The sequence below is a fragment of the Nothobranchius furzeri genome, chromosome 4, assembly GCF_043380555.1.
Source record: "Nothobranchius furzeri strain GRZ-AD chromosome 4, NfurGRZ-RIMD1, whole genome shotgun sequence".
Lineage (NCBI taxonomy): Eukaryota > Metazoa > Chordata > Actinopteri > Cyprinodontiformes > Nothobranchiidae > Nothobranchius > Nothobranchius furzeri.
Window position 1 is genome coordinate 84,763,271 of NC_091744.1, and position 22,791 is coordinate 84,786,061.

A 22,791-nucleotide genomic window follows, 5' to 3' on the forward strand; every position below is an offset into this window, starting at 1 on the left:
GTTATTTGGTAAATGTTTGTTTTTGCTGGTCTCTCAGGACTCTGGAGGCTTTTTCCAACATGGCTGTCGCACAGATTTCATGTGGCAGCCAGCACTCAGTGGCCCTGAGCAAAGGTTCAGTAGAGTTTATTGTTTATATGTTTCAGGATTTAGTCGTTTAACCTCCCGAGACCTGAATGTGAATCTGGTGTGATGTAAAATAAAATAAAATACAAATATTCACAGGTTTCCTATAGAAAAAACAGAAATAAAAGATATTTTTTAACTTCATTCAATATCAAATGTTTCTAAATAATAATAAAAAAGTCTAAGTTTAAGAAAATAAAATATTCTAGTGCAAGAAGCCAATGTTTGAATATGTGGACGGGGGGTCTCAGGAGGTTAAAAACAAAAAAATGCATCCATTGGAGCTCCATTTGTCCTCATTTTAGAACAGAACCACTATAAGATTTAACATTTCATGTTAGCTGTAATGTTTAGAATGACTGAAAAAAGACATGGAGCTGCAGGAAAACGGTCAATCGTTGTTATTTCCTTACAGATGGTCAGGTGTACACATGGGGTCTGGACTCCTGGGGCCAGCTGGGCCTTGGGAAGAGAAACTCAGGGGCCGGTTCCCCCCAGCACCTCCGATCTCTGTCCTCCATCCCCGTGGTGCGGGTCTCTGCTGGAGGAGAGCAGAGCTTCGTCCTCTCTGTGTCCGGAGGCGTGTTCGGCTGGGGCAGGAACGACCGAGGACAGCTGGGGCTGGGAGACACAGAAGGTGATGCTGCCGAATGTCTTACAAAATGTCTCACAATCGCATTTATTAAACTAAAGCCCCCCCCCCCCCCCCTACAGACAGGAATACCCCGACTTGTGTTCAAAGTTTACATCTGAAGAAAACTTGTGACGTTTCATGTGGAAAAGACCACACGGTCATTTTGACCAAGGTTAGTCACCAAATCTAACAATCCAAACACCCTTTCATCCATCCATCTTCCTCCTCTTATCTGGGGTCGGGTCGCAGGGTCAGCTGAAAGACCCAGGCTTCCCTCTCCCCAGTCATTCGGGCCAGCTCCTCTGGGGTGGGAGGCCCACCTAACCACCCTAACACACCTTTCATTAAAGGTGGAATGAAAGACTTTTGATATGCCTTTGACAAATACAGAGGCTTAGTTAAATAATTTGTTGTAAGTTCCAAAAAGTATCTTTAAAAGAATTTAAGGGTAATCTCTGCAAATTATTCCCAATATTTTACCCCTCCCAACCAGAGTGTTTAAAGAGCAAGTCACCCCCCTACCAGAGTGTTACTCCACTCCCACTTCCTGTTTGAAAAATGCAACAAATGCTGTTGCCTAGCAGACCGAGAGGGCGGAGCCGCTAACAAATACACACACACACAGGCTTACAATGACATTGTGACATCATATGGTACCAGCTAACTTTCTAGGGTACCTCTTAGCCAATGGCGATGGCAGATTTAAATTCAAATGCAGTGCAGAGATTTTACCGGACAACGGCACAACACTGACAGTTTTAGGTAGAAAATTTAAATTTTAACTAAAATGCACTAAATTGCAAAACTATTGACTACACGTGTCTGCAGCACGATTAGACACACATTTATATAGTTTATCAGAAAAAAAGTTGATTTGGGGGTGACTTGCTCTTTAAGGAGATTTTTTCCCTAAATAAACACCTCCTTCTGATCAGTCTGGCTCTAATGAATGGATTTGTTGCACAGCCTTTTAAGGTCGTTATAATTAAACCTTTAGCTAAGAAACGTGATCTTGATCCGAGGGCTCTAGCTGACCCCAGACCTGTATCCAACCTGTCGTAATTCTATCTGTGAAATTAGGATTGAAGAAATGCCACTAAGGTGGTTTAAGAATGAATAATCTGATAAATTCCAGTTTGTTTGTGTTAATAATGAATCTGTCATGGAGTTCCTCAGGGTTCAATGCTTGGTCCAAGACTTTTTTTATTCCTGTAAATTAATCTCTGGTTGCTCTACCAGCACGGCGCCGTTTTTACGTTCGGCTCCGGCCGGTACGGACAACTCGGACACAACTCTTTCCAAAATGAGCTCCGTCCTCGACTTGTTGCAGAACTGCTGGGAACAAAAGTCATCAGGGTTGCATGCGGAAGGTAAATCACGTCTCTTCAATCGATGCAATAATTTAGGATTTTAAAATGTGTTGCTGCATCAAAGCCTTTGGTGTTTGAAGTTGGAGAGAAATGAATCCTTAAGTGGAAACAAACCTTACGTTTTTAACGCAAAGTTCTTTAAGAATTTCAAAATAACGTATGTAATAATATCAACGGGGAAACAAAGCTTTTAAATCTAAATGTAAATTAGAAAAGATTTAAAGTTATGGAAACATCAACATGTTTAATGAGTTATTTTTTCAAATGAACTTTATTCCTGATTCATAAAATACAACATTATCACAGCTCTTTCAGGAAATGATGCAAAGGGAACATTTGCCTTTTTACTTCATGTGTTTTCTCATCAGAAACCACAGCGTAGTTTTGACAGACTCCTATAAAGTCTACTCCTTTGGGTGTGGAGAGTTTGGACAGCTTGGACACGGAGAGGAGAGCCACCCGTCCGTCCCGCTCCCCGTTCTCCTGCCTCAGGGTGAGCATATCTCTAATCCAAATTCCAGCCACTAGCAGAAATTGGATTAATTAAATAAATTCCTCTTTCTTTTTTCCTTCAGACGCCAAAATCAGAAACATCTTTGCAGGAGAAAACTGTTCCTTTGCAACCTGCAGCTGTGATGAGGTAACATCAGCACCAGAACCCACCTTGGAGGAGGTTCAGCAAACATCAGCTCACCTTATTTACTCCACAGGACGACCACAGACTCAGTAAAACTACTCCCAACGGTCTAGAAGGCATGATTGATAAATGGACTTCTGATTGTGACTCAAAGTCGTGGAAAAAGATAAAACAGTGAGTTTAAAACATTAATAGACTGTAGGAGGAACGGTTTTTATTCTCGGTGGAAATGGATGAAGTGTTTGTTTTCTTCATAGGGAAATCCACCAAACATTCTCATCTGCTTCCTGTTTGAATAAAAGCTGCCTCGAAAGGTAAAACCTTCTCCCTAACGTCCTGTCGTGCCCCGGAGACGTTTTTAATAACTAATCCAGCAAACCCTACGCTCTCATTTTTTCAATTATTTTAGAGAAAAACATTTCCAAACCTCATCAAAATACCACGGCCTGAGCTTGAAAATGGCTCGACTGACTTTTAAGAAACTGGTGAAGAAGGACCGCGTTTGGGAGGAGGTTAGTAGCTTATGTCTCCATAAAAGCGCCATAAGGCCGACGCCTCTGAGACATGATATTTGTTAGATCAGCAGCCAGATAATGGACTCTCACACATATCCTCTGTCAGGCCGAGCCTGCGGTTCTACGCTTGCTGCCTCTTCTTGATAAGAATCCGGTCGGAGTGGAAAGTCTGAGGATCTACATCCTTCTGAACGAGCTCCTACATGTGATCCAGAAGCACAGGTCACCTCAGAGCACGACGCTCGCCGAGGCGGTCGCCACCGCTGTGACCGGCTTGTCCAAGAGAAGCCTCGAGGTCTTGGGTACGATTAGAGCCACCTGGTAACGTCTGATTCGACTAAAAGCTGTTCACAACAATCTTCGTGTGATCTGCTACAGGAGGCTGGTGGTCGTCGCTGTCGCCCTCTAGCATGAGGAGGTTTGTTTCGGTGTGGAAGCAGACACTCGCTGTCATCTTGTCTTATGAGATTGTTCCTCGAAATGCTGGAGTGAGAAACCTGCTTCTGGTCCTCCAGTACATGTACAACGTCAGTAGTATAACAAACACGTATTCCAGGTCTACTTCTACTTCTTACGGGTCTTATAAATGTTTTCTTTTCAGGTCAACAGCAGGATTTCAGAGTCTCAGAGGCTGCCAGACAGCGATTTCTCTTTTTCCATCGATACATTTTTTCTACATGAGGACCTGCAACTCTGGCGTTCACGATTAAATCGAGATGTAAGAAAAAAATAACACCGTTAATTCTTTTCTGTGCTCGTTTTGAGTTTACCTTTCCGGTTGCTCCAGTGGTGCGCGTGCATTGTTTGAGTAAAACTCATTTACTCATTTTAGTTCCTGCGAGTTGAGCCACTTATCCTTTGCCAGTTTCCAGTCGTGATGGATCTGCAAGCAAAGAAAATGGTTTTTGACATGAATGCTGGGCTCACAAAGGTAACCACTAATTTATTCCAGATTTTAAACATAATAAAAAATTACTTTGGCATCATATTTTGTTACATTCACAAGAAAACCAGTAAGAAAAAACAAAGTTAAAACAGCATCAAGAAAAGAAAACTTCATGGAGCATTGTGCTGAAAGCCATCGAGTAAAAATGAGTCCGGTTGACATTTAAATGATGTCAAAGATGGAGCTTGTCAGATGGCCACTGTTCTAGAGCATTGGAGCATCTCTGAGAAGGCCCGATCACCCCTAGTTTTAGGTTTAGTGTAGGGCTATTCCGTTCCGGGCCTCGAGGGCTGGTAGCCATCACGTTTTGGCTTTAACCCTGCTTGATTTCAATCAGCAGGTGATTGACAGGCTTCTGCAGAGCCTGATGAGCTGCTGCACAGGTGATTCAACCACTGAATAAAGTGTGTTGGAGCAGAGAAACCACTAAAACGTGCTGGATACCGGCCCTCGAGGCCCGGAATTAAATAGCCCTGGTTTAGCGCGAGGAACAGTGAGTCTGTCAGCAGATCAGAGTCCCCGTGATGTGCCGTGTCTGTGTAGAACAGCAGCAATGCAAAGCCTTATAAACCTAGACGAGGATTTTAAAATTAGCCCGGTAATGCACCTGAAACCAGTGAAAGGATGCCGGGACGGAAGTGATGTGCTCCCATTCCTTAGCCCCTGCCTTGCTTCTGAATAATCTGCAGCCTCGCTATAAAAATCTGAGTTACTCCAGCAGACGACGGATTACAATAATCCAGTCTAGGTATAAAGAATGGAGGATTGTTTTTAAGTTCACACAGGGACAATGGTGATTTAATGCTAGAGGGTTGGTGTAACTGGAACAAGCACGATCTTACAACAGTGGACCTGGGTACCCTGGGCCATGGTAACTCTTGCAAGGCCGTGCAGCCTCCATACCGCGCAGTGAGACAGGAAATCAGGACACTCTCCACTACAGCTAAGCAATGAGAACGTTGGCGTTCAGTCCTGCCCTCCTCAGAAAATAAAATGTGATCCAACAGCAGAAGTGTTCAAAAGTAGCTTCATTGTGCCGATCTGTGGCTCTATGGTAAAGTTTTGTGTTTCTCCCACCTGTGTTCTAACTTTTCCTGTATTTCCTCACAGCACGAGGAGTTACTCGAGTGGACATTCACGACTGTCTTTAATGCACTTTGGGATTGTGAGTTTCATTTGAGTGACGTTCCTCAACCTTTGGTGCTGAAGCTGAGGCGACTGTTGGTGTTGGAAGACACCTTTGAACAGCTGACTGCTGTTAATCTGAGAGACTACAGGAAGCCACTTTTGGTAAACAAACATTACATTGTCACCCATAGAAAACATTACAGTAATAACACTCTGGATTATGGACTACATTCTGGACAGTACTACATTGAAATCGGGGGCAGCAGTAGCTCAACAGGTTGCGTGGGTTGTTCGGTAATCAGAAGGTTGCAGGTTCGATTCCAGCTCTGGACAGAGAATTCTGCTGTTGTGTCCTTGGGCAAGACACCTAACCCACCTTGCCTGCTGGTGGTGGTCGGAGGGACCGGTGGTGCCTCTGTCAGTGCGCCCCAGGGCAGCTGTGGCTACATCGTAGCTCATCACCATCAGTGTGTGAATGTGTGTGTGAATGGATGAATGATACACTGTAGTGTAAAGCGTTTTGGAGTCCTTACTCTGACCCCGGCTTTCCACAGGAGCCGTCAGCAGCACGTTACTGCAGCAGCATGTCATAGCTGCTGATAGGAACCGCTGTGGTCAACAGAACCTTTTCTACCGGAGCCGTCAGCAGCGCGAGTCGGCCGCGTCTCAGGAGCAGCATGTCGCGGCCTTTACGCGCCGGTTCTATTTTCTACGCGTGACGCCTCTGAAACGGGTCAAGTTCGACATTTTTGGGGAAGGAAAGACAGGAAATCGGACGCGGAAATGGAGAAAAGCTCCCAACATTTTCAGAATAAAGAACGTACTGCCTTCCGGTTGCTTTACTTTAAAAAAGGTTACTAACTGTGCGTCCCCGTGAGAAGTCATCACCTAGCTAGCGGTCTCCTTTGTTTTTCAGGTCCGTATTGACGATTATAAAACGGACAGAACATAAAACACAAACCATGTTGTAGTTTTCTCCTGCTTGTTGTTGTGTTTACTGACGAAGTCACTCGTGTGACTTCGTGCTCGGTCGGTGAAAGCTGCTCCCCTGCTGCTTCGCGTCTCGTGGAAAGGGCCAAGCAGCAGCTTACGCGAGCAAGACGTGCTGCTGCAGTAACGTGCTGCTGACGGCTCCCGTGGAAACCTGGGGTGAGAGGCGCTATACAAGTGCGGGTCACTATTATTTATCATTATCATTTAAAAAGTTTTAAAAATGCACCGATAAAAATGTTATCTTAAGCAGCTGATTACATGCAAGAATATTTTTCATTCTTTCTCTAATACATGAAACATTTAACCTTTTATTTTATAAGTAATTAGAATAAACTGTGAGAGATATTTTTATGTATTTGCTGGAGGTTTCTTCCTGTTAAAGGGGAGTTTTCTTCTCTACTGTCGCTACATGCTTGCTTAGAATGGGGATTGCTGTAAAGTCACTGACATGATAAAGCTGTGACTCGATGCAACCTGCTGGGTTTTATTTGGAAAACTTTTACTAATTGGAATAATGAACTGGCCGTTTAATAATTAGGTTCACTTGGAATGTTTGCTTTGGAAAGTGCCTTGAGATGAGGTGTGTTGTTAATTGGCGCTATATTAATAAACTAGGGCCGTGACTCGATAAAATTTTTTTATCTAATTAATTAGAGGCTTTGTAATTAATTAATCTAAATTAATCAAATTTTTAGAGTGTTTCTGTTTTAACTTAAACTTCTGTTTTCAACTTTAAGACACGTTGCTTGTGATTGTTTACGGAGTAGTGAGAACACGGGGCGTTCTCCCAGCGGCAGCCAGGTGCCTCTCGTTTGTCTGACTACTTTCATAAACTACTGTTAGGGCACATAATTATTCTGTCTGGTGCTTCCAGCGCTGCACAGATGTTACGTAAATGTTAAAAATATAGCTTACCGCAACTTTTGTAAAGTTTCCGGTGCCACCGGGCAGCCGCAGCAGAGACGATCTCTGAAAAATGTCCGCGATACGGACTCCGTTGTTGTCTGGAAGTTTTTTTTTTTCAAGTTAAGAAAAGAGGCGGGCGTGTTTCCTAAATCCTGCATCAGTCCAAGCAAGGCAACCTCTTTCTGTTTTTATTCCGTTTTAGTAGCCATTAGCACTGTGCATTGTTGTGTGCGTCAGTCATATTCGGTCTACGAGGAAATCGTGCAATGACAAAGGTTCCGCATTGCTCGAAATGCACGCTGTGATTAAATGCGTAATTTTTTTTTACGCGTCATTTATTTCTAATTAATTAATCATAATCAACGCGTTAAAGTCCCGGCCCTAAAATAAACCGAATTTAACTGAATTGATATTGTTTAGCTGATCAAATGTGTGTTTGTGTTGCAGGTCTACTTTGATGAAAACATTGAAACCGATGTTAATCTGTCCTTAAAGGACTTTTTCCATGAAGTCTTTCATGAGATGGTGTCGCCTGAATCTGAAATGTTTATGTTCAACGACTCTCAGACGCTGGCGTGGTTCTCGTCCAAGGTGGGACTTTTATTTTTAACAGGTGATTGTGGGATAAACTCTAAATTTACAGGTTTCTTTGTAACAACTCTTGAAACTGTCTTCCTTTTGGAATATTAGGCTCCACAGGAAGACCAACGTTTCTACCTGTTTGGGGTTCTGTGTGGACTGGCTTTGTACAACCAGGTGATCGTTTACTTACCTTTCCCACTGGTCCTGTTCAAGAAACTTCTTGGAGTGGCGCCTTCGCTGGAGGATTTGGCAGAATTTGACCCAAGTGTTGGAAAGTAAGCAGAATAAAATGTATATCTTTACATTCAGACTTCTTTCACCATCTTGGTTGTGATCTATGTTCTGTTTTCTTTCAGGAATCTGTCGTACATTCTGCACGACTACACAGATGATGACTTGGAGGACCTGTACATGTACTTTTCAGTAGGTTTTACAGATTCAAAATGGTACTTTTTGGTTTATAATGTCCATCTTATTTTAAACTCATTTCTCAAAGCAGTGATATACTGTAAATATGTGTTTCCTTTAAAGATCAACTGGGATGGGATGGAGGTTGTACTTGATCTTGAAAATCCTGAAAAGCAAGTCACCAACCAAAACAAGTAATCCTCATTCAACTTTGTTGGTGAATTACGTCTAGTTGTTCCCTGATGGGCTTTGCAACATTCAAATGTTAAAATATGTGGGCCCAGATAACAGCCCTGAGGTACATCAAAGATAAAAGTCCTGCAGGGAGTGAGAACATTTTGACTCGAAGTCCAAGAGAGAAAATAAAAAAATGTAACTCAAGTGTCATGTTTTAATATTCTCATATTATGATTTACTTGGCCAATCGGGACATGCCATCTTAAGAGATGTTGACAAACAAACCTCAGAACATCACGCCTTCTTTCAGATACAGGGTGCTCTGATTTGTGGGTAAGAAAATATCTATGTGCAGTGACGTTAACTTTTAATTTACAGTGGTTTGAAAAACTATTTGCCCCCTTCCTGATTTCTTATTCTTTTGCACGTTTGTCACACAAAATGTTTCTGATCATCAAACACATTTAACCGTTAGTCAAAGATAACACAAGTAAACACAAAATGCAGTTTTGAAATGATGGTTTTTATTATTTAGGGACAGAACTAAATCCAAACCTACATTGCCCTGTGTGAAAAAGTAATTGCCCCCCTTGTTAAAAGATAACCCAACTGTGGTGTTTCACACCTGAGTTTAATTTCTGTAGCCACCCCCAAGCCTGATTACTGCCACACCTGTTTCAGTCAAGAAATCGCTAAAATGTGAGCTGCCTGACACAGAGAAGTAGACCAAAAGCACCTCAAAAGCTAGACATCATGCCAAGATCCAAAGAAATTCAAGAACAAATGAGAACAAAAGTAACTGAGATCTATCAGTCTGGTAAAGGTTATAAAGCCATTTCTAAAGCTTTGGGACTCCAGCGAACCACAGTGAGAGCCATTATCCGCAAATGGCAACAACATGGAACAGCGGTGAACCTTCCCAGGAGTGGGCGGCCGACCAAAATTACCCCAAGAGCGCAGAGACAACTCATCCGAGAGGTCACAAAAGACCCCAGGACAACTTCTAAAGAACTGCAGGCCTCACCTGCTTGTAATATTAAAAGTCATTTCAACCTTATTAACTTAGGCACAGATTAATCTGCTTGTGTTCACGACTCCACCATAAGAAAGAGACTGGGCAAAAACGGCCTGCATGGCCGATTTCCAAGACGCAAACCACTGTTAAGCAAAAAGAACATTAGGGCTTGTCTCAATTTTGCTAAGAAACATCTCAATGATTGCCAAGACTTTTGGGAAAAGACCTTGTGGACTGAGACAAAAGTTGAACTTTTTGGAAGGCAAATGTCTCGTTACATCTGGCGTAGAAGTAACACAGCATTTCAGACAAAGAACATCATACCAACAGTAAAACATGGTGGTGGTAGTGTGATGGTCTGGGGTTGTGTTGCTGCTTCAGGAACTGGAAGGCTTGCTGTGATAAATGGAACCATGAATTCTACTGTCTACCAAAACATCCTGAAGGAGAATGTCCGGCCATCTGTTCATCAACTAAAGCTGAAGCCATCTTGGGTGCTGCAGCAGGACAATGACCCAAAACACCAGCAAATCCACCTCTGAATGGCTGAAGAACAACAAAATGAAGACTTTGGAGTGGCCTAGTCAAGTCCTGACCTGAATCCTATTGAGATGCCATGGCATGACCTTAAAAGGGCGGTTCATGCTAGAAAACCCTCAAATGAAGCTGAATTACAACAATTCTGCAAAGATGAGTGGGCCAAAATTCCTCCAGAGTGCTGTAAAAGACTCGTAGCAAGTTATCGCAAACGCTTGATTGCAGTTATTGCTGCTAAGGGAGGCCCAACCAGTTATTAGGTTCAGGGGGCAATTACTTTTTCACACAGGCCAATGTAGGTTTGGATTTTGTTCTCTCCCTAAATAATAAAAACCATCATTTCAAAACTGCATTTTGTGTTCACTTATGTTATCTTTGACTAACGGTTAAATGTGTTTGATGATCAGAAACATTTTGTGTGACAAACGTGCAAAAGAATAAGAAATCAGGAAGGGGGCAAATAGTTTTTCACACCACTGTTTATCTTATGAACATTGTGTCTGAGTGTAGATAATGATTCACTTGTTAAACCAAACATCGATCATAACATCAAAATGTTTCGTTGTAATATTAAAAGTCATTTCAACCTTATTAACTTAGGCACAGATTAATCAAAACATTTCATTTAACCATATTGTTCATTTCATGATTAACTCATATGAGCTGTAAGTGTTCACTTTATTCAGAGACATGAGGAATCCTGTAGAAGCGATGAGGGAAGCTTAGGCCTTGGAACGGGAACAGTTTGTTGACAACATGTTATCGTGTGTTCAGAGCTGCAGAACCTTCTGGGCTTGTTGGAAGACAGAATGTAAAATCCACCTTAGAGGATGGAATTAATGTCTGCAGATGACCGGTAGCATGTAGGTCAATCTGTAGGTGAAAACTGACCATTTCAGGACGTTACACAAGTGCGTCAAATTATTCTTCATCTGTTGAGCAGGAAGGAGTTTGTGGATGCTTACGTGAATCACGCCTTCAACACATCTGTGGGAAACGTGTTTAAAGAGTTCACGCGAGGTTTCTTCCACGTCTGTGATCGGGATTTGGTGAGACTTTTCAGGCCGAGGGAACTGCAGGAAATCCTGGTGGGGAAGGACTTCCACGACTGGGAGAGGCTGAAACGGGTAAGCTCTCTTCCTCTGAAAGTCAACAGCAGCGTCCTGAGGGGATCGATGCCGTTCTGATTCCAGGCTCGTCTCTCATTCTAGAACACAGTGTACGAGGGGGAGTACCACGCCGATCACCCCAACATCCAAATGTTTTGGGAAGTTTTCGATGCGCTGACTGAGAACCAGAAGAAAGCTTTCCTTTGTGAGTATGGAGTTATGTACATGAAAAAATACTTTCCACTCCCTCCTGTCAAAGTGTATTACACTGCCATCTTGTGTCCGGGTTGGGGTTACTGTTACTCCCGTGACACGTTTTAATTTCTGTCCTCAGAACAATGTACTCAGCTTCTTACGTTCAAACTAAAAGAGTATTAAAATTACTTTGTCAAAGTTAGGAAAAAACATCAAAATCAGCCTTCAGGATGCAGAAATGATTATTTTTTTCTTGTAGAAAGCATTATTGGTGTTACAAAGATATTTAGAAACCTCAAACAACCCTGCATGTGGAATAGTGGTGCTAACAAGAGTTATGTGCTCGCCCTGTAATCGGTAGGCTGCAGGTTCGAGCCCCGCTCAGGCTGTCGTTGTGTCCTTGGGCAAGACACTTAACCCACCTTTCCTGCTGGGGGTGTTTGAGGGGAGCGGTGGCGCCGGTGTACGGCAGGCTCACCTCTGTCCGTGCACTCCAGGGCAGCTGTGGCTACAGTGTAGCTCATCACCACCAGGATGAATGACTAATTGTGTTGTAAAGCGCCTTGGGGGTTCCAGGACTCTAGAAGGTGCTTTATCAAATGCACCAGGCCATTTACACAGAAAACGAAGAAGAAAATATCATTTCTATAGCGCCTCTCAAGATAAAAATCACGAGGCGCTTCACAAAAACAAAAATTGTAAAAATATAAAAAAGCATTTAGAAAATGTTGAAAAATATATTAAAATGAGTGAAAAATAGACGATTGTGATTAAAAAAATGTTAAGAAAGAGAGAGAGTGAACAGGAAAGAGGGAAATCAGTGGATCCTGAGGTGGAATAGGTGGGGAGAGCAGAATAAAGAGAGAGAGGTGAAGAAGGTCATACAAAAGCCAGCTTGAACAAGTGAGTCTTCAGCTGCTTTTTAAAGGAGACCACTGAGTCCACTGATCTCAGGCTCAGGGGGAGAGAGGTCCAGAGTCTGGGGGCCACAGCAGCAGATGATCTGTCACCTTTGACCTTTAGCCTGGTGCTGCACAACCAGTAGGCTTTGGTCACTGGACCTCAGGGACCTGCTGGGGGTGTAGGGACTAAGAAGATCACCTATGTAAGATGGTGCTTGTCCATGTAAGGCCCTATAGACCAGAACCAGGATCTTGGAATGAACCCTGAAGTTGACTGGCAGCCAGTGAAGCTGGAGGAGAAGCGGGGTGATGTGGGTGTGTTTGGAATCGGATTATTACAGATACCGTGAGTGAATGCAAAAGGATCTTGGTAAGCATCATTATGAAAGTTGAACCAAACTAATATTTGCATGATTTTGTCGGCTTTGGTTTCTGTGTGTTTAAAATCTACGCCATCCTCCAAATGTTTCTTCAGGTGAGGAAGTGAAAATGACCGTTTCTAAACATGGTGCTGAGTAACGTGTCCGTAGAGACAGACGCTTGCTGAAAACCTGCTTTACCTCCCGCAGGGTTTGTGTCAGGGTTTGAACAAGTTCCTGTTCTCGGCTTGGACAACATTAAGATGACCATCAAAGTTAAACACACGGAGAACCTCTCCAACGACCAGTTTTATCCCGAGTCACACACGTGCTTCTCTCACCTGGAGCTGCCGTTGTACTCGACCAGAGAGATCATGCAGAGCAAGCTGACTGAAGCGCTGAGCAACAACAGAATAATTAATACTCTGGTCTGATGAGGAGCCACAGGAGCTAATCTGACCAGTCACATTGGTGTAAATAAAACAGTCTTATTAAAAAGAACAAAGCTGCTAAAAGAAACACTGTTTCTGTACAGGAAGCTTTTTATTTTCACTGGAATGATCATTTTGTTATTACTAATGAGTATATTAGAATTCTGGTTTGTACAGATCTGTCTGCAAATGTAAACAACTCAGATTTCTATTCCAGGTGATTCAAGGGTTTTAGAAGAAAGGCTTTTAGGTCTTTGTGGTTTTAACCCTCCTATTCACCTTGGGGTCAATTTGACCCCTTTCAATGTTTATCACTCAAAATTAATAGTTGCCTTTGTTTAATTTGCTTCATATTTCATGACTTTTCTTAATTTGATGGGGACAATGGATTCAGCATAATTCAAGTTTATTCTAGTTTATTTATATAGCACCAAACCACGACGAGAGTCGTCTCAAGGACCTTCACATAATAAACATTCCAATCCAGGTCAGTTCATTAAGCCAATCAGAAAAAAGTTTCCTATGTAAGGAACCCAGCAAATTGCATCGAGTCACTGACTAGTGTCTAAGTCTTTACAGCAATCCGCGTATTAAGCAAGCATGTAGCGACAGTGGAGAGGAAAACTTCCTTTTAACAGGAAGAACCCTCCAGAGGATCCTGGCTCAGTATAAGCAGCCATCCTCCACGACTTACTGGATAAAACTCTGTGTGTGTGTGTGTGTGTGTGTGTGTGTGTGTGTGTGTGTGTGTGTGTGTGTGTGTGTGTGTGTGTGTGTAGAACTGCTCGATGTTCTGCCTGATGTTCTCATTATGATTTTCTTTTTCTGAGATGGGTGAACTTTTTTAAACGTAATCCCCCAACGCACCAAAAACAAACATAAATAAATAAAATAGTTGACATTGTTGACGCTCAGAGACTGTTTTTGTTAATGGATTTTGTGTGTTTTTTTTTTAAGATAAAACAAGCTAAAATACTATTCTGTTTATTGGAAGCTGGGCTTTTTTAAATGTGTTAGAATACGGCATAATGTTAGAATTCTTTGTTTGCTGTGCTTGAAACAACAAAACATGATTTAAAATCATATTATTGATTTATTTTGTTTCTCGTTTTGATCCAGTTCTTTAAAACCTCTCACATACATAGAAAAACATTTGCTAAAATCTAAAAGCATAAAGGCTGAACACATTTGTTCATGCGAGGCTAACAGATATAAATAATGAAAACGCTCATTAGATCGTCTGAACTGTACAAACAGTGAAAATAGCGACATGACTTGCAAAAATAAAGTTTTTAGGTCATTTTTTTCTAAACATTTGTGATAACGTAACTTTCTTGTGGAAAGGTCTTGCTGCATCTGCACGGTGTCACGTCAGTTTACTTTCTGCTGTTTTGTTAGAAGAAAATTCATCTTAATGTAACTTTATATTTTTCATTGTGCTCCTCTTGTCATTTTGATGTTGAATTTCTCGTTTTTATTCAAGAACTTGCCTTTTAATCCGGATTTGTGCTGTTACAATAATGTGAATTTCACTGGAAAGGGACAAATAAAGGCTTAATAGTTAATTTTTTTTTCTTCCCTTGTCTGGGAACTTTTTGGGATCTTCCAGGAGCTGGAAGTGCCCGAGGATCACGGATGAACGGATTACATGAATACAACCTCTCACAGCTCTGATACCCATGGGCACTCTTGGGCAGAAGTAGCTCAGGAGGTACAGCGGGTTGTCCGGTAATTGGAGGGTTGTGAAATCGATCCTGGCTCCTGCCAGGGAAGGCTGCTGTTGTGTCCTTGGGCAAGACACTTAACCAACCTTGCCTGCTGGTGTTGGTCGGAGGGACCGGTGGTGCCTGTGCTGGGCAGCCTCACCTCTGTCAGTGTGCCCCAGGGCAGCTGTGGCTGCGATGTAGCTCATCACCGCCAGGGTGTGAATGTGTGAATGGCAGACATGAATTCTTGAATGCACTTCATCAAATACAGGCTATTTAACGTTTTTACAGTTTTTCATCCATTCGTGTGCTGTTATAAAGAAGTCCTTCACTGAAAAAACATTTTTCCCTTATTATTTTTGAAAATGATTGATCTCATGCAGGCTGAACATGAAAATAGTCTCCTACACCTATCTCCTGCAGTAGCTTCTGATAGAAAACAGACGGTAAAACTCTAGGATAGAAAATCCTGACAGATCTACGTCACACTGCCACTAACATTCATGGACTCACCCATCTTGACTCACGACGGGGAAGGCTGTTGTTAGTTTAGCGTCCAGGAAACAGCAGAGAACCTCTCGGCTAGTAGAAGCTGCCCGTTAGCTTTAGCAACGCCACCACACAGCAGAACTCCTCCAGGCTTGTGTTATTTGTGGAGATAAAACATCAACGTTGCAGAGCAACCAGAGTCAGTGGTAGAGTCGTGTTGCTGTCAGCCAATCAGAGACGAGATGTCCATATTTCAAGAAGTAAGACTCCAAATCCTGCTGCCTGAAGCTACTTTCTCCTCCAGCTGAATTCTCCATGCTGCAACGGGCACACCAGAGCTTTTTTTCCTCAGAGTATGACCTACAAGGAATTAATTTCTACTACAGACCAAAGTAAATGTATTAAAATATGAGTGAAAGACCTCTTCAAACACTAAAAAGCTTTTATGAAACAATTTATGGAGGCGCAGTTGTTAGCACTGTTGCAAGAAGGTTGCAGGTTCGAAACTCGGCTGTGGCCTTTCTGCGTGGAGTTGCGTGTTTCCTCCGGATACTTCGGTTCCCCCCACAGATCACAACATGCCTTATAGGTAAAAAATTGTATGTTGCTTTGGATAAATATAATAATATGATATAATCAAATCTATTTAGATGTTTATTTATCTCTAAACCCATGGTTTCTTATTGGGGGTCGGATTCAGGTGGATTTAGATTTTTTTTTTTTTTTACATTTCTGCTTTCTCGTCAATATTCTGTGAGAAATAATGAAAAAAAAATTCTTGGTAAAATTGATGACCTTGTCAGAAATAATGTTACATATCCTCCTGAGATACGATGATTAAATATCTTGTAATTCTTTTTCTACAATATTTATTTATGGTTGCCTTGGGCCTGATGTTCAGGGACACTTTGTTTTATTTAATTTATTGGTAAATATTTGACTGAAGAATAGGATTTAGACATGTTTGTTAACATTTATTAAACGTACATTTTTATACGTGAAATTAAAATTAAAACCCAGACTAAACAAAAGCTCTGGTCTCAAAAGCAGTGGCGGATCTAGGATTTTTCTGAGTGAGGGGCCACAGGATTTATTGACATCCTTGCACACTTCCTGCCAGTGGCGGTTTTACCATTAGGCATAGGTCGGCGGCCGCCTGGGGCCCCCTTATGTTGGGGGTCCCCCTAGCCCTGACTGCTGGCACCCCTCTGTTAATGCCACAATGGACCATTTCTTTAAGATGCCGATGCACAAACAGGAAGTGATTGGTAGTCATTCCAGTCCAATTCAGTTGGTGGCGGTAATGCACCAAATTGTTGTTTGCCAAGTGCCATAAGACCACAAATAAGAAGAAGAAGAGAAAGCAGAAAAAGGAGAAGAGAGGCGGGAGCGTTTGTAACAAACTCGAAGCGGTAGTCAAAACATTTAGCACGAAATGGAGTAATCCTAGTGGCTCTAATAAGAGAAAGAAGCAGCTCGCTTTAAAAAAGCTTTTATCTTCACTTCTGAAAGTGACGTTGTTTTTCAATGTAAACATCAAAAGGAAGCAGAAAAGGAAAGACAATAGAAAATGTGTAAAGGGAGAAAAACATAGACCAGTGAAGGTGCCAGGGGGGCGCTATAGCTACCCCTGGATTAGTCATAGCACCCCCAAGTAAATATTAGATTGTATTTTATTTTTTTACAATTTAATTTTAATTTAACGTGTTGATGTGATCATATTTAACATACAAAACAAAAATAATCAGTAAATTATCATATGGATAGTAAAAACTTAAACCAAAACAGGAAATTGATGTTAACCTTTGACCTCATTTTCCACCTGTGAACGAGTGAAAGGTAGAGCTAGTGGTAAGATGGATCGTGTTTGTTGCCCACATTTCCACGGGTTCAGTCAGAAACGAATAAATCTTTGGAAGTGATCTCAGACCCACAAAAACCTATGGGTCTGGATGAAGAGAGTCAAACCTCAACCGCCGCAGCAGTCCAGGGTTTTGCCGCTGGAAATGCTAACGCTAACATTAGCTAACCTTGCAACACTATAGATGGTTTTCTGTGTGGCTGTATGTGTTTATGATTTCATGGAAAATTCAGCGATTGTTCATATGTTTGTGATGTATATTAATGATTGTTTCAGGTGTTGTTGAGGTTTTGTGCACGCAAGTGTATCTGCTAGTGTTGAAGGTGTTTTAGAGAACAATAGGTACGCATGACCACTTCCTTCATAGCACCCTCAATAAAAAGACTAGCTCCTTCATAGCACCTGCGGAAAAACATTTCTGGAGCCGCCACTGACATAGACCAAAATGGAAAATAGAGAAAAAAAAAAAAGGCAAAAGCACAGGAGAAGAAAGCAGAGCAAATATTGAAAGCGCTCAAAAGGAAAGAAAGACAGGAAAAAAGAGGAGGACTAATAAAAAGGGAAAATAACTCGTGTCAGAAGAGGGGAGAGTTTTGCAAATCCAGTTAAAGATAAGATAATTGAAAATTTATTGTAAGGGGGCCCCATGTCTGTGTTCGCCTTGGGCCCCCAAATTGCTAAATCCGCCACTGATTCCTGCTGAGTCAGCATGGTAACCGTTTCTAGTTTCACTTTAGGTTTCCTTCTCTGTGGAGGGCGTGTAGGTTTTGTTTTCTTTTCTCTCAGCTGCTTGAGTAAAGTTTTGTTTCAGCCGAGATTAAAGCAGGCTGTGAACTCCTCCGAGGAGCAGACATGTTCTCATGGGGAGAGGACTACCGGAGCAGCTTCCGCCTGAAAAAAGGCTCAGGCGTCCAGAGTTCTGGTGGAGTCCAGCTTCTCGACCTGAGCTTCCAGGTCCAGGTCCTGTCAGTGGGTCTCAATGTGCTCGGGTTCGTCAAACCCACAGGAGAGGCGTTTATAATCCGCACTAACCAGAGCGAAGAGGGGAGGAGAACCAACGGGAAGCAGAGTGAGCTTTAATACTCTTATTTATCAGGAATAATGATGATTCTTCATGTCACCTTTTCGTCTGTGTGTCTGCAGAGTTTATAAAGGAGGAGATCCGGGCGTTGAGCTGTGGTGATGATGTGGTAACCATGGTAACCAATAGAGGAGAGATCTTCTGTGTGGACTCGAACATCTCTCCTTTTGCTCCCAGGTGAGGAGAAATATTCAGCTGGTGTTTTTCATCCTTTCAAAATAAAAGATTTGAGATGTTTCCCGCTCTTTCAGCTGTCCTGTGGCTTTCTCACACCTAACTGTAACTCAAGTAGCCTGTGGGAAGCAGCACAGCCTGGCCATGACTAAAGGTACTGATCACCTTTTATATCATACAGCTGCTGATTTTGGACTTTTAACCCTTTAAAGCTGGAAATATTGAAAAATGAATCAAATCTATTGTTTAATTGAAGTATTATTGTATTAATAAACTATTTCAGCCAGTTTGATGCTTAATTTAATGTAAACGAGCTTCAGACTTTCATCTTTCTACGTCCTTACAGATGGTCAGGTGTACACATGGGGTCTGGACTCCAGGGGCCAGCTGGGCCTTGGGGAGAGAAACTCTGGGGCCGGTTCCCCCCAGCACCTCCGATCCGTGTCCTCCATCCCCGTGGTTCGGATTTCTGCAGGAGGAGATCAGAGCTTCGTCCTCTCTGTGTCGGGAGGCGTGTTCGGCTGGGGCAGGAACGACCGTGGACAGCTGGGGCTGGGAGACACAGCAGGTGATCTGATGACATCATCTTCATTTTCTCATGGATGAATCACCTTCTGAGTCACTGCTCCTCTGTCATTAATGATTTCTGTACGCAGACAGACACACCCCAGCTGCTGTTGAGCACCTGAACAGGAAGACAGCTGTTCGTGTTTCCTGTGGAGAGGAGCACACGGCAGTCTTGACAAAGGTGGGTCAACAAAACTCAAATGGCTTCTGAGACGATTTTATAAAAATGGAGGCAGATGGGTTAAGAGCCCGTCCCATAACGAAGGGTTGCAGGTACGAGCCCCTCCTGCCTGTGGTGATCAGTGTGCCCCAGGGCAGCTGTAGCTGTAACGCAGCTCATCACCTGCAGCGTGTGAATGGGTGCATGACAGTTTGTACTGTAAAGTACTTTGGGGGGTTGTAGAGGCGCTATGTCAAACACAGGCTGTTTACCATGAATGGATTTCAGATGATTTTATTGTCATCAACTTGAAATTTTAATTTATGTTTGTCTAATTTTATTTTATAGTACCTTCTGTTTGAGTAAATTGACCCTGAATTATAATTATTATGATTGTTGTACTCTGTCCTGCATTTCTTTTTTCCAACACAGGTTTTAAAAATAAGTTACACTTTTTAACGTTGAAAAAAAACTTGGAAAAATCTTCTGTTAGTTTCAAGCTCCCGTCTCTAAATGTTAACGGGACATTATGGAAGTCTGACAGCCAAAACATGTATAGAAATAATAAATGTCTTCTTCATACATTCTCCTGCAATGCCCTGGTCCTGTAGAATGAGCCCTGGCATTTTTACTGTGATTGCCTGTTTTTCTGTAAAATCACAGAAAAAGAGAGATGCTCGGGTCGAGCAGGCTGCTTCATGCGCGTTCACGCTCAGGCATCGCCCGTAGCATTTGCTATCCGTAGCTTTAGCAGCAGAGAGAGAGGCAGTGCCACTTTGTTGCTGTTCCTAACGCCTAGTGACAAAGCTAGCTACATTTCTGAGGACCCTTAGCTACTTTCTGTAGAACTTTCTTCTAGATATTTCCTGCAAATTAGCAACAAAATAGCCATTTTCACTCCGAACCGTTCTTTGAACGTTGTTTCAGCTGCCATCAAGGATATAATTGTTACAGAGACAAAGGACATCACTGGCGCTTTAGCTCGCCTTGTAAGATGTTGGACTCTCGTGCAGAAGATCTGGGTTCAATTCTGGATGTGAACATAGTTTATTTAGAGTTTATTTTTTACATTAATGGTATATTTTTTTTTACAGTAAGATGCCCAAATTTTTATTTAAGACTCGCCGAACGGCATTGAATTCACAGATAAAAAAGATGTGGGTTCAACTTTCATTTTGGAACAATTTTTCAAGCAAGGGAAGGGAATGATCTGAGCATGCAGGAGGACTGACCCATCATAAACCTTTGTCGGCTGTGCTGAAGAGAAAGCTACAGAACCAAATTATTTAATTAATTAGCTGCACACACACACACACACACGGAGCTGACTGTCTCAGCTGTTATTTTCGTTAAGGAGTGTGCACGTACAGCATGCGCGCCTCGTGCACGAGCCTACTATTGAAGCTGCCGTTACGCTTTTGGCCTGAGGGGGCGATCACGAGCATAAAAATTCAAAAGTCCGTAAAGTCCCTTTAAAGAGCAGAAGATAAAGATGTTTAACACGACACACAAACTCTTGGTGCTTGTTTCCTTCTGCTTGTTTAAACGTTTTAATAAAAAAGAATTATGATGTGTTTTCCATCAATTATTTTTCTATTCATGCTGAAAACCCAATCATTTCAGATAACGTCTCTCAGAATCAACCTGTTGGAAGTTGTAGGACTATTTACCGGTTTTATAGTTGATTACACAGCTATGAACTTAACACAAATAAGAAGTTAGTGGACCTTTTTTCCAGGGTGGTGCGGTGTTTACCTTTGGCTCTGGTCGCTATGGACAGCTCGGACACAACTCCTCTCAGGACGAACTGCGTCCTCGGCTCGTTGCTGAGCTCTGGGGGGCAAAGGTCACTGAAATTGCATGTGGACGGTACCATAAACACACATTGTCATCATGAACTGTTACAAAAGTCCTTATTTTAAAGATTTCTCTCTGCCTGACCAGGTTTCACACGTTGGTGCGGACGGACTCCATGAAGGTTTATTCGTTCGGTCGTAACGATCAGCAGCAGCTGGGACGTGGAGAGGACAGTCCGCCGTCCGTCCCGCTACCCGTCCCACTTCAACAACTGTGTAATTACTCTCATGCTTTTATTCTGAAGGAATGGAACCAGGACTACTGAAGAAAACTGGGTCTTTGTTATATTTTCATGGAGTTTTATGGCAGTTTCACATCTGGGCTAGCACGATCCGGGCTGGTTGGCGCCTGTCTGGGTCCTGCACAGGTAGGGTTTGTTCACACACACTTCTCAGGAACGGGGAAACCTCTGGGCACGTGGGAGGGGCAAAAGACGTGCAGAAAAAGTCTGCGGTGTCTCCCTTAAGCGGCGTCCGTGCAGCTCACCGCATGGCAGCTCTGTGTGTGTGTGTGTGTGTGTGTGTGTGTGTGCGCGTGCGCGCTCCTCACAGCAGTGAGAAGGAGAGACAGAGAGCTGCAGATTCAGTGAGAGGTGATGTTTATTTCTCAGTATCTGGAATGATAATGAATCCAACACGCTGGTTGATTCTATCAGCCAATCAGAGGCTCCCCTAGTGGTGGGCGTGGAGTGGGTGTGTTGGACCAGTTCAGCCCGAAGCAGACCGCCGTGATATGTGGGCTGCCTGGTCCGGTCCGTGCTGGCCCGGATATGAAATGGCCTTTATTGTTAAGATGTTTGAAAAGGAATAAAATATAATAATAATAACCTCATTTATTAAGGGCCTCAAAGTGAAGAATGTTATACGTAAAATAACTTTATTTTTCTGCACCAAGAACAAAGCTAGTGAGGGTTATTGAATGTTTGAATTGTTTATTTATAAAACCTCCAAGGCGGCGTACATAATGCAGACACATAAAATACTGTAAAAGACACTTTATGGTCAAATAAAAGCAAAAAACATTTTAAAAAGTTTCATTATTCTAAGCAATAAGACCAATGAGCAAAAAAAAAAAAAAAAAAAAACAGCACAAAAACATTATGTCACAATTCGGTGTTGGTTGGACCCAAAATGCAGGAACCCAAGATGACACGAGGCAGGAGATGATGTAAAGTAAAATCCTTTTATTAGGATGAGTGAAACAAAAGTATGTCCAGAAGGGCTGGAGCCAAAAAACCAATAAATCCAAAGAGCTGAGCAGGAGATCAAAACAGTAGAGACAACACGAGCAGACTGACAGAATTACCACAATGGATCGACACCAGACAATGACAAGACAGGGCTTAAATAAACAGGGAGGAGTAATTAAGGGAACAGGAAACAGGTGTGTGGAGTGAGGGCTGGAGGGAAGGCAGGTGACAACAATCATCTAAATGGGGAAGCAGAACCAAAGGAGGGCAGATAAACACAAAACTGAAAAGACTGAGGGAAGGAGTCACACACACACACACACACACAATCACACCTAAATACACTCACACACTGAATTGAGGCATGGACATGCACACACACACATACATACACTCACACACACTGAGTTGGGGAATGGACACGCACACACATACATACACATACATACACTCACACACACTGAGTTGGGGAATGGACACGCACACACCCACAAACACAGAGCTGGGGACAAAGAGGCTGGAGCTACAACTGGAGGGGATGGGGATGACCGAATGCCTACAAACAGAAAACACATTGAGACGCAGACAAAGGACACATGAGGGCGCTATGAGACACAAAAGGGAATCTAGATAGGGATGGAGGACACCAGGAGGCACATGAAGGAAAGGGCAGACGCAGACCATGACTTAACTGTCATGTTCTGTGTCCTTGTAGTCCCCAGGCCCCTTTGTTCCCC

At 42.6% G+C, this 22,791-nt stretch overlaps 1 protein-coding gene across 1 annotated transcript in view; it reads left to right on the forward strand.

The window, feature by feature from the left end:
- The window catches only part of LOC107389225 (E3 ubiquitin-protein ligase HERC2), a 38,028-nt gene that overhangs the window by 3,298 nt on the left and 11,939 nt on the right, over positions 1 to 22,791 (forward strand). Inside the window, exons 3-34 of the mRNA XM_070550756.1 lie at positions 38 to 114; positions 542 to 763; positions 841 to 932; positions 2,000 to 2,130; positions 2,499 to 2,623; positions 2,706 to 2,770; positions 2,841 to 2,941; positions 3,025 to 3,081; positions 3,177 to 3,279; positions 3,389 to 3,584; positions 3,661 to 3,809; positions 3,884 to 4,000; positions 4,115 to 4,213; positions 5,339 to 5,518; positions 7,703 to 7,846; positions 7,946 to 8,112; positions 8,194 to 8,260; positions 8,369 to 8,439; positions 10,918 to 11,101; positions 11,186 to 11,288; positions 12,750 to 12,971; positions 13,188 to 13,255; positions 14,856 to 14,892; positions 15,355 to 15,425; positions 17,665 to 17,738; positions 17,827 to 18,095; positions 18,170 to 18,284; positions 18,359 to 18,435; positions 18,628 to 18,849; positions 18,938 to 19,029; positions 20,747 to 20,877; positions 20,953 to 21,080. Of these exons, the coding sequence (XP_070406857.1) occupies positions 38 to 114; positions 542 to 763; positions 841 to 932; positions 2,000 to 2,130; positions 2,499 to 2,623; positions 2,706 to 2,770; positions 2,841 to 2,941; positions 3,025 to 3,081; positions 3,177 to 3,279; positions 3,389 to 3,584; positions 3,661 to 3,809; positions 3,884 to 4,000; positions 4,115 to 4,213; positions 5,339 to 5,518; positions 7,703 to 7,846; positions 7,946 to 8,112; positions 8,194 to 8,260; positions 8,369 to 8,439; positions 10,918 to 11,101; positions 11,186 to 11,288; positions 12,750 to 12,971; positions 13,188 to 13,255; positions 14,856 to 14,892; positions 15,355 to 15,425; positions 17,665 to 17,738; positions 17,827 to 18,095; positions 18,170 to 18,284; positions 18,359 to 18,435; positions 18,628 to 18,849; positions 18,938 to 19,029; positions 20,747 to 20,877; positions 20,953 to 21,080 (3,956 nt within the window). The remainder of the gene's footprint in view (positions 1 to 37; positions 115 to 541; positions 764 to 840; positions 933 to 1,999; positions 2,131 to 2,498; positions 2,624 to 2,705; positions 2,771 to 2,840; positions 2,942 to 3,024; positions 3,082 to 3,176; positions 3,280 to 3,388; positions 3,585 to 3,660; positions 3,810 to 3,883; positions 4,001 to 4,114; positions 4,214 to 5,338; positions 5,519 to 7,702; positions 7,847 to 7,945; positions 8,113 to 8,193; positions 8,261 to 8,368; positions 8,440 to 10,917; positions 11,102 to 11,185; positions 11,289 to 12,749; positions 12,972 to 13,187; positions 13,256 to 14,855; positions 14,893 to 15,354; positions 15,426 to 17,664; positions 17,739 to 17,826; positions 18,096 to 18,169; positions 18,285 to 18,358; positions 18,436 to 18,627; positions 18,850 to 18,937; positions 19,030 to 20,746; positions 20,878 to 20,952; positions 21,081 to 22,791) is intronic.